An 11,144-nucleotide genomic window follows, 5' to 3' on the forward strand; every position below is an offset into this window, starting at 1 on the left:
ATTGAGAAGAACCCGGGAGGAGGCTGATGAAAGCAAGGCTGAGATCCAATCTCTGAAGTGGGGCAGGAAGCCATGATGACAGAGCGTGTCCATCAAGTAGTCCCATCTAATGGAGTCAAAGGCCTTCTTGATATCTAGTTTGAAGAGATGCATTGGCTTCTCAGTGCGCCGAACGAGCGAGATCGAACGAGCGTTTTAATTTATTCTGTTTCCTGTTTCCTGTTTCCTGTTTTTGAAGAGATGCATTGGCTTCAAAAATGTTTCCTGTTTTCAAAAAATGTTCGTATTTCCAAAGTTGTTTGAGATTTTCAAAAATATTCTCCATTTTAATTTTTTTTCCTATTTTTCTCTGTTTATCTTTTCTTTTCAATTCCATTTTTCTTTCTCAGATTTATTTTTCTTTTTCAATAAATGTTCGCATTTTACAAATTTTGTTCATTCTTAAAGAAAATGTTTCTTTTCTCAATTTTTTTCTTAAATTACAAATTTTGTTCGCTTCATTTGAAAAAATGTTCAGTAATTCAAAAAATCTTCACTTTTTTAAATTTTGGTCACAAAACGAAATTTATTTGTTTTACAAAAAAGTTCTCATTTTCTAAAAATAATTCAGAAATTCAGAGAAATGTTCACATGTTTAAATTTTGTTCATAAATTACAAAATGTAAGGAAATATCAAAAAACAAAGATTCCTGTTTCGAAATTCTGTTTACAAATATAAAAATGTCCTAGAACTACAAAAATTGTTCCCTTTTTGCAAATTTATTCAAAAGTTCGATCCCTCGCTCACAAACTTTATTTCTGAAAGGAACTTGGCGAACTTGTCTTATTTTTCGCGGTTGTCTATGGTTCTTTAATACTCGGGCTGCAATTAATCCAAGGAAGGTCATTTGTCGTAGTGGACTGCGCTTTGCGGGCAACTTTAGCAGGTCGTGGGTTGGATTTCCAGTTAGCGTGCCCTTTTTGCTTTTTGCAATTTTTCAATCCGCCAAGGACAGCGACTGGGCCGGCCCAGTTCCCCCGTCTCCTGTGCGAAAGTGTGCCTCTTTGCCGCAGTAAGCGTCACATAGGAGGTCCCGCAATTTTTTTTTTTTTGAGGTGGAGGAGGTCCCGCAATTGAGTTGTAAATTCTGGAGATTTATTTCCCAATTCGCTACCACCGTGTATTTTGGTTCTGGGCCCAATAAATCCGAACGAAGGGAGTAAGTTTCAGTATTGAAACTTAACATGTTTTTTTAAGTCATCAACATACATTCAAAAAGAATCTTATTTAAAAACGCTGGTCACGAGAAACACGTATATAAAAACATAACTTCATTTCAAATTTTCACTCAAAAGATAAAGAAGTTTAAAAATCAAATCCCAAAATAAATAAAAAACCCTCGTGAGGCACTCGGTGCCATGGGACTTGCGTGCTCTAAATCCTCGTCCGCTGGAAGGTTGCAATTAAGTTTGATTAGCAAGTCGTGTCAACTAGTAGTACTCCGCCGGAGTATATGACTTACATGTACGTATAACCGTTCCCGATCTCATCGAAAAAAAAATTGTTCTCGATCAGTCAACACGTGATGGGCCCGTATGACCAGGGCCGGCACGTGAATGATACATGACCAACATGCATGTGCGACCAAGACTAGCTACAACATGCCTGGACTATCGATGGATGAGCTGGTAGTTACTGTTGTAGCTCCCCACTCCCTCTGACGGAAATAGAAAACGTACCACTGTGTTGTACATGCATTCACATTACTGTGGTAGCTGAGCTGCCCACGTACAGTTGCACTACAGGGCCAGTTTTACTTTCTCTTTCTTGTCATCGTCACCTAGCCTTAAATCAGAAATCCGTACGTACGTCCGTTTCGGTGAAGAAAATTCATGCTGCAGGAGTAAAGTGTGCATGCATGGAACCCATCCAAAGCTAATTAAGATTGCTGGGCACTAGTGCTTTAATTCAACAGATCAATTTACAGACACTATGCACAAATATACTCCCTTTGTTCGGAATTACTCGTCCAAGAAATGAATGTATCTAGATGTATTTTAGTTATAGATACATCAATTTTTGTGACAAGTAATTCCGAACGAAGGAAGTATATAACATGCAACGTATTTTTGCGGGCTCTAGCACATAAAATATGTATTTCTGAAATTTGAGATATTTGGGGGAGTCCATATAGTATTTCTCTAACGTTAATTTCTGTTCATAGGGTTTCTTATGATCCGGGGGCTTGCCCTCCTGCTTCAATTTTTTTTTCGTTTGTCTACCGTACACGCGTTTGGTTAGGTCGGAGTGTGTCTAGAGATGATGAGCTCTCATTTTGTAGAAGATCCCTCGCAAAGGACCATATGAGAGGTTGGGAGCTGCAGCAGCGTGTCGTGCATGTGCCAAGTTGGTAGCGTGTTGTTGATGGATTCATCGGATTTGATACATTATAATGACAAAATTCTTCCCGGAAAAAACATAAAAGTAGCGCATTTTGATCCATGTATTTGGTTTTGCATACACAATATATGAATACATATACAAATTTGTGCACATATACTGCACATCTATGTGTATGTACAGTGTTTTTCTATAAATTTTGGGTCATAAAAATAACTCTTTTTTGTTTTTGTTTTCAAGGGTTAACTGGAGCCTGAGGTTTGATCGCTCTTTAGGAAGACTCTTAATAGCATAAACATACTGTTTCTATTTTTTACTACATTACAACTATAAAAATAATCATTAATGCCTCCTTTTCATATGAAATATTATGTTTTGTTAACTAGCATGGTCTCTAAAATGTATCAATTCCTTTTTTTTTCTATTTTTCAGAAATACATACTATGAACTTGCTATTTAATGCCTACTAACTTGCTATTTAATACAACTAATTTTTATAATATGAAACCATTTTATTTTCCTCTTACAGCCAATATATATATATATATATATCTCCCTAATAATAAAGCACGAATTGGGTCTCCGGATTCACCGTCGCGGCGTTTTTACACAAAGGTCCCTTTATTTTTTTTATTGAACCCGCACTCCCTACTTTAGTGGATCTGGAAAAAATGTTTTGAGGGAAAACAGAGATGAGATGAGCAGGGCGGCTCGGTGGACCAAGGTGGTGCTGGTCGCGCGCGCATGGTAGAGGTGGCCGGAGCCGAGGATGACGCGAGGCGGCTTGGCAGGGGCTGCTTGGCTGCCGGCCATGGCCGCGAAGGTCGGGTCCGCGCACGAAGCCGAGGCGAGGGGGAGAAACAGGGGGCTGAGAAGGGCAACAGAGCTCCACTGGAATGGAAGTCGGTGCGCGAGCATGGGAGGCGCGGCTTCCTCCCGAGGATGGTGGCGCCATGGGAGGGGATCGAGGGCGAGAGGGGGATCGGGAGTGGGCGCTGCGCGTGACTGCGCTCGGGGGAGATGGGGATCGAGCAGATGCTCTCCCATGACGCTAGGGTTGAGGGGGAGATGGGCCTTGGGTCGGCCCAGCTATGCAGCTCACCTCTATTTGGGCTTGTTCTTCCAGTCCAAGGCCTAAGCGAGGCAACATAACAGTAATTTCGGTTTATCCAATAAATAGTCCCGTATGGATTTTTACATAAACTAGCAGAATGGAAAATCGCTAACAAAAAAGGAATTAAAGAGGGACTTGCATGTTTGTGGGAGATTATGGTGGGCAATGAGAGAAAGGAAAGACCCACTAAATGGGTCTGGCATGCATGGTGAAACGGAATTAAAGAGAGAGACTTGCATGAACGGTTGATGGGGGAAAAGGAAAGATCCATTAAATAGGCAAAAAAAATCCCTGATATTGCGACATGCATGACGGGGGCTAACAAAAACAGAATTAAATAATGGTGTGAATATACTAAGTAGAACATTTAGTCAAAATATCATATTGTCTTTTTTTCGCGCGTGACTTCTGACCGCTATATTTTTGTATGAGGGTGATTCTTTAGCTAATTTGCACAATATGTTGTATCTACCTATTTTGTGAGTGATGTGCTAGCGCTTTTGTCGCTTTTCTAACATATTCCTGGCAAACTTATTAGCACAACATTTCCTTGTTGTATTGGCAAATCTAGCCCTGATGTTAATTCCGCTTTATACTATATTGTGTAGCGTAGCCTTTCAACATTTGCATTTTATGAGAATATTGTGGACACTTGATTTTTAGTTACATTATTTTAGTTTCTAATATGTTGACATAGAGAGAGAATAAGCCGTAACACGAGTGGGGTGTTGTGTTCAAATGGAGGATGTAGAAATAGAGGACGTGGACATGTGTGTGTGGGTGGAGCAAATGGGCAGGGTTTTGGGTCGTTTTATTGTGTTTTCTCCCGTTACAACACATGGGCATATTTGAGAAGAACTATTGCTCCACGGAGAAGAATGTGCGGCGAATTTTCCTTTGCAAATATTTTTTTGATGATAAGGATTTCTTTTCTCCCATTGCAACGCACGGGTCCTTTTGCTAGTATATATATATATATATATATATATATATATATATATATATATATATATATATATATATATATATATATATATATATATATATATATTAAGAAATAGCAGTGTTCATAATTGGTCATGCCTTTGGAGAGTAGAGGCATTGTTATGAACTGGATATGAATTAAGACATGTAACATATGAAAAAAGCCGGGCCAACAGAAGAGTTTTAGGTCTTTTTTGATTCACATGATTCTAGAAATGCAGGATAAGGTAGGAATGGATGCGCAAAACATAAGGTTCTAATCACGGGGATATTGTCAACTTGAGTGTTCTGTTCACATGAATTGGAAAGAAACATATGGTTCAAAATCATTAGATTTTTTTTTAAAATCAGCTTAGTATTAAAGATAGGATCATCTGATCGAATAAGTTCACACCAGATTTCGTTCATGAAGGAAAGAAAATCCTCATTCTTAATCCAGCATAAATCAAACTGAAATTCTCTAGACTTAATAGGAGACTGATTTTCATCACCGGTAGACAGAAGGAGAACATTATGGTCTGACAACTCTCTAACAAGTTTCCTCACATTGACAATGGGAAACAGGTCCTCCAAACAAGTACTCATAAGAATTCTATCCATTTTCTAGGGTAGGGTGAGCATGATTTTTAACCCCATTAATATAGATCACCCTCATGCCTTGAATACTAATAACTGGACTATAACATGAACTAAAAAAATAACATACGTGTGATGAGAGTGAACCAGTTCTTTTTTACTCCACGGTATCTGAAGGTATTAAAGTCTCCTCCAATAACGAAAGGAATATTCAGTGAATTGCAAAAACAAGCAAGCTCAACCTTGAAATCTTGTTTATGTGACATACGTACGTGCCCGGAGGCCCCGGACTACTGATGGTATGAGCTACTGTATCGTTGTGCTTTACATCTTGTCACTTACTTCGTTGTATCACTCCTTGTTGCGTTGGATACTGAGAGAATGAGAAACCATATTGCAAGCCGTGCTGCTGTTGCATGTGCATGTCTCCCTCTATGTGCCAGTCTGCTCTTGGTGTTGATTGCTCCAGAGAGGAAACTGGAGAGAGCAAAGGCAGGCACGACCAGCGTTAACCCACATGTAGTATATATGGTAGCTGACCTGCATAGGCAGAGTTGCACCACTATTTTCTTTCTTGTGGTCGTCACCTAGCAAGGAATCAGAAATCAGTCCATTTCGGTGTAGAAAATTAATGCTGTAGGACTAGTGGTTTAATTCACCAGATTGATTCACCATAAATAATTCTATTTAATTCATAAACACTGAGCATTGAATAATTAGAAAGTACATGTAACATTATATTGCGGGCTCTAGCGTACTAAAATATTACTCCCTCTGTTCCACAATTGTGGCGCGTACAGATTTAAAAAGAAAATAAAAAATTGCAAATTTTGATCAAGTTTACAGAGAAATTTATTTATATCTACAATATCAAATATTTAAAATATGAAACTAAGTCATATGATGAATTAAATGATATATGTTCGGCATTCTATATGTAAATATATATTTTCTATAAACTTTGGCATAGTTAGTGATGCTTGACTTTTCAAAAACTCTACATGCACTACATTATGGAACGGAGGAAGTGTGTCTAGAAATGATGAGCTCTCGTTTTGTAGAGGGTGCATATCTGGTGATACCGACTGTGGCATGATCCCCTGATACGAGACCTTGTGTGCTGTTCGATCTGTACTAGAGGGACGGGATGGAGCAGGCTCAGTTCGCATTGCAATTTATGCAAAAGACACCCTAGGTTATTCCGTGATTCAGCCGAAGTGCACACCGCTCTCCTGTTCTTCAATACGATCTTTTCCCCACTGCCGCCGCCTAGGTCATATCCTATCGCCGCCGGCCACCACAGAGCATGCCCCATCCGCTGTTGCTCGCCCCAATCCAGAGCAATCTAGAGAGCTGTCGCACGTGCGCCGAATCGTTTGCTCGGATCCGGTACGAGCTGCTGACATCGCCATGGGAGCGGAGACGAACCTCTCGTCGCCGCAGCTAGAGCCGACTAAGTTGCGGGAGACGGAGACCTTGCCCAGCGACGATCAGGTAAGAGGCAACACCTCCTTTCTCGTCAGTATCTTACCCTTTTCTGGTGCTTGCATTCCTGATTTTGATTCTTTGGTTCTAGAATTGGATGTCGGCACTGCGAGAGTCTGTTTCGTTTGGGCGGTTCCTATCCGAGCCACTCGAGTGGCATACCACGGGACACGTCTCGCCGGCAACGATGGCGCATGTCCAATCACCGCCTACAGCTGAGCTCGATCTGCCGGTACATATCGCGGCGGTCGGACCTCAATTTGTGTCCAGCTGTGGTGATGCTTACATTGGTAGTTCTGGACCAGCCCAGAGTTGTAATCCATGCTTTCCCGCGGCTCGTTCGTCAGTAAGTGCAACTCATATTGGAGGAGCAGATCTCTATATGGTTAGATCATCCTCTAATCTCATTAACTAATGGATGTATATATGGGTATCCATATAGAATTGAAACCAAAATTTCATCCTATTAGGACAGTTAAACTGTAGTAAGGAAGATGTAACAGCAGGCAGTAGCAGTCCGCAGCTACGTACAGAGATGTGGCAGCAGCAACTTCAGTGTTCGTCCGTACATCTTTTTTTTTTGAGAATATAAGATTGGCTTTTGAATTGTTATCCACAATGTAGCCCTTAATGATAGGAAACCTTGTATGAAAGACTCTGAATAAGTGTTGATGTGCAAAAGTATTATCAGTAGGAAATAGAACATATAGGCACACGAGAAGGGGCCTCTTTGTTTGGCCATTTCCTTTTGTGAGTCATGGGTTACTTCTAGACAGGGGTGGAGTGTCACAACTCTCAGGCAACTGTTCAATTGTATGTCAACAAATGAAGGAAGTGGAAAAATCATGCAGATACAGCTGTATGTATTATTAATTCTAGTTATAAAAATTATGTGTCCCGCATTTCTGCCGAAACAGATGTTAAATTCAATTCGGAGCTGAGATATGCATCAGTATTTTAATCTTTGAAGATTTAGAAGAATACTGCAACATAGTGATGTTCTTGTTTAGTCATTGGTTACGACATCTTGCTACTTCAGTTATGAGATATAGCAGTGTTCCAATATTGACAATTAATCTGAATTCTATATACACGTAATCTTCTTATAAAGAAGTGTCATAGAATATTTCTTACATACAGTAGTTGAAAACCTCATGTACAGCCTAGCGTAAGTGAGCATTTAGAGTAATTTACTAAAATTCATGCCAAACGAGGCTCAATAATGTTTGACTAACAGAAATCCCAGTAGAACTCTAGGTCAGGCTGGGACCTCCGAGTATTGAAAATCTATGTACTTGTTGAAATGTGTATGCCGCTGCTGTATGTTGCGTCAGATGCTTGTTATAGCCAACTGGTGGCATAGTTAAGCTTCACTTTTTTGCATGTTCCAGTACTGCTACCAGGAATCAAAACAAATGTTTACCTATTTCGTATGCACCAAACAGTCATTAATGGAGCCGATGGAGAGCTTTGGTCAGAGTGTAGGATCGACTACTCCAATTGCACTTGAAGATGATGCCAATAGCAGTTTCACGGTATATAATTTGGTGAATCAAATAATTGAGTCTTTTTGTACCATATCATTTATATATATTTCTTCTTTTGGAAGGATGCAAAGCAGTTGGCTTCATGTGGTGGAGATAGTTACAGTACACCCAGGAAAACAAGTAGCATGCCGATCTGTGTAAGTATTGTTTCATTTTCAATATCGAAGTGCCAAATTTAATTTGCAAATGATAGTTCTAATGTAATTGTGCAGGGTTCAATATACGTGCCTGAGTGTGATGAAAGCTTGGAGCCGGCAATTGGCATGGTCTTTGATAAATGGGAGGCTGGTGAGATGTTCTACACACGGTATGCTCATGAGGTTGGGTTCTTAGTCCGCAGATTTACACAACATGAGGGGGATGGTGGTGTACCAGTGTGGAAACGTTTTGTTTGTGCAAGACAAGGATGGAGGGAGGAGAAATATATACTGAATGATCATGTGAAGAAGCCCAGGAGGAAAGTTAAGCTAACTAGGTGTGGCTGTGAGGCTATGATTAGCTTGAAGATAAGAGATGATGGCAAGTATGAGGTCGCCCGATTCGTCCGTGAACATACGCATCAGCTTGTCTCACCAAGTAAGAAACAATTCCTTAGATCAAACAGGGAAGTCACTAGTGAATTGAGGAGCACATTTTTCACATGTCGCAAAGCATTGATGGGCCCTTGCCAAACATATCGCTTCATGACTGCACAAAAGGGTGGACCAGAGAATATTGGTTGCAGTAAGCGTGATTTACAGAATTATTGTCGTGATATCAGTGAGATAATTAAAGATGCGGATGCACAAACAATTATTGATGCTATGCGAAGTAAACAAAGGATCAATCCAACTTTCTTCTTTGATTATGAACAAGATGATGAGAAGAAGTTAACACACATATTCTGGGCTGATGGTACCTGCAGAAAGAACTATGCACTATTTGGCGAGGTAATGTCTTTTGACTCCACTTATAGTACCAATCAGTACAACCTAGTTTTTGCCCCTTTCACTGGTGTGAACCATCACAAGGCATGTGTTACATTTGGTGCTGCATTTGTATGCCATGAGAAGGTTTGGTCGTACAAATGGTTGTTCAAGACCTTTCTGAAGTCAATGGGAGGTGTTGCACCTAAACTTATCATTACCGATGAGGATCAGAGCATGAAAGCTGCAATCAAAGAAGTCTTTCCTCAAACCATACATAGACTTTGCATGTGGCACATTCTCTATAAACTCCGTCAGAATGTTGGTCATGATTTATTCAATGATGAAGATTTCCGCAGGCAATTTAGTGCATGTGTTTGGGGTTCAGAGACTCCGGGAGAATTTGAGGAAAAATGGTCCACACTAATTTCACATTATGAATTAGAAAGCAACATATGGCTGGCTGGCAAGTTCGGAATTCGTCACTTGTGGATACATGCATACTTCAAAGGCGTATTTCTTGGTGGGTTATTGCGGACTACATCGAGATCTGAGAGTGAGAATGCTTTCTTTGGTCACTTTCTCAACCGGCGACTCTCTTTGCTTGAGTTTTGGATAAGATTTGAAAGTGCCATTGAAGAACAACGACAAAAGGAATTGGAGGATGACAATAGCACAATTCATACACTACCACTGCTAGAGACTACTTGGAGTATTGAGAGTCATGCTAGGCATGTCTATACTCATACTATCTTCCTACTATTTCAGGATGAGCTGATTGCCGCAAGGGATAGGCGTGATGTACTATCAATACAACAAGTTGGTGAGGTACAAATCACTTGTATTTCAGACTTAAGTGGCAAAGTTAGAGAGGTGCTCTACAACACCACAACCAAGGTTGCACATTGTTCTTGTAAATTGTTTGAATCTATTGATATACCCTGTTCCCACATCATCATTGTCCTCAAGAGAGAGAAATTCAAGGAGATCCCAAGTCATTGTATTCTTCATAGGTGGACAAAACTAGCTACAAAGACGGTAGTACTTGATTCAAATGGCAATACACTTGAAGGGACAACTAAATCTCTTCCACCCAACATTAACCGATTGTACTCCGAGACATGCACCAAATTCAATATGGGCATGATGGCTGCCAAGAATTGTGAGGAGAAGATGCAATTTGCATAAGGGTATTGCAAATGTTGTTGACCATGTTTTGCATATGGGAACAAGCAACGGACAGACAAAGATCCAGGAATTTGAGTCATTTATTGGTGTATCAATTCCAAGAGAGATAAATATCCACCCACCAGCTATAGCACACACTAAAGGAAGTGGCACAAAGATGAAGCAGGGTTCTCAGCCAGCAACAAGTGGAAAAAAGAAAAGGAGGTGAATATAACTCAACTGGTTGTGACTTGTGAACATGTCACGATCTCTTAGTGTAACAAATGATTTTTTTACATGATTTTATAGGTCAAGAAACAACAAAAATGGTCAGGAGAATTAGATGGCGCAACAGACATGCAGGTTATTTGGCATCACAGAAGTGTTTACAGTTTCACATATTTAATGGTGTACGATCTTTTGAGTGATTTTTTTAGGTTGTTCTAATTCTTGATGTTTTCATGTAGGTTTGCATTTTTGCCCAGCATGGAGAATATGGACCCACCAAGCGCTCTGTAGTGAAGCCTGTTTGGTTTAATTATGTAAATTAGTGAACTAAATAGTACGCCTGTAAATATATGTATATTAATATCATGTTAATTCCTAGACCAAGATGGCAGCATATGATGCAACTTTATTTGTTTAAATGCTTATATTCTAGTGATCTTTTGATGCTATGAATGACTTTTGGCAATTTGCCATCCCACACCATTTGCTAGCTTGTACTATTGTTTTTGGAGATGAATATTTTGTCAAGATTCCCGCTAAATATTTTGATCGTCGGTATTTTAGATGTGAATACAGGAATGGGAAATGGGTTCCTGTTGATCACATGCCAATGTATTCATTATGAAAAAAATGATGGCGACCTGAAGGCTGAAAGATACCAATGTTTTAAGTTGTTGCTTGTTGTACTGATGAGAGCTTACTTTAAATGTACTGAATTTTAGCATGTATTGTGTTGTTGCTTATTGTTTCAGCTGGGC

The 11,144-nt window shown here is 39.8% G+C and overlaps 1 protein-coding gene across 4 annotated transcripts; it reads left to right on the forward strand.

Annotated features, from left to right (window-relative positions):
* Positions 1 to 6,277: 6,277 nt before the first annotated feature.
* Positions 6,278 to 10,783, forward strand: LOC123117875 (protein FAR1-RELATED SEQUENCE 5). 4 transcript variants are annotated; one of them, XM_044538539.1, is made up of 7 exons: positions 6,278 to 6,548; positions 6,631 to 6,924; positions 7,985 to 8,074; positions 8,149 to 8,223; positions 8,299 to 10,383; positions 10,468 to 10,521; positions 10,626 to 10,783. In XM_044538539.1, exons 1-5 carry the CDS (start codon positions 6,465 to 6,467, stop codon positions 10,177 to 10,179), a joined length of 2,424 nt encoding a protein of 807 aa, XP_044394474.1. In that variant the 5' UTR covers positions 6,278 to 6,464; the 3' UTR covers positions 10,180 to 10,383; positions 10,468 to 10,521; positions 10,626 to 10,783. The 4 variants fall into 4 exon arrangements, with proteins under 4 accessions (XP_044394474.1, XP_044394475.1, XP_044394476.1 ...); XM_044538540.1 differs by having other exon boundaries at positions 8,161 to 8,223; XM_044538541.1 differs by having other exon boundaries at positions 6,631 to 6,885.
* Positions 10,784 to 11,144: the final 361 nt, after the last annotated feature.

The sequence above is a fragment of the Triticum aestivum genome, chromosome 5B (assembly GCF_018294505.1).
Source record: "Triticum aestivum cultivar Chinese Spring chromosome 5B, IWGSC CS RefSeq v2.1, whole genome shotgun sequence".
Classification (NCBI taxonomy): Eukaryota; Viridiplantae; Streptophyta; class Magnoliopsida; order Poales; family Poaceae; genus Triticum; species Triticum aestivum.

Bases quoted from the DNA above. Each gene is read 5' to 3' on its own strand.
- LOC123117875 (XM_044538539.1), top strand. From the start codon at position 6,465: ATGGGAGCGGAGACGAACCTCTCGTCGCCGCAGCTAGAGCCGACTAAG. The intron at 6,549-6,630 runs GTAAGAGGCAAC...CTTTGGTTCTAG, and splicing joins CCTTGCCCAGCGACGATCAG to AATTGGATGTCGGCACTGCG. The intron at 6,925-7,984 runs GTTAGATCATCC...TGCACCAAACAG, and splicing joins GAGGAGCAGATCTCTATATG to TCATTAATGGAGCCGATGGA.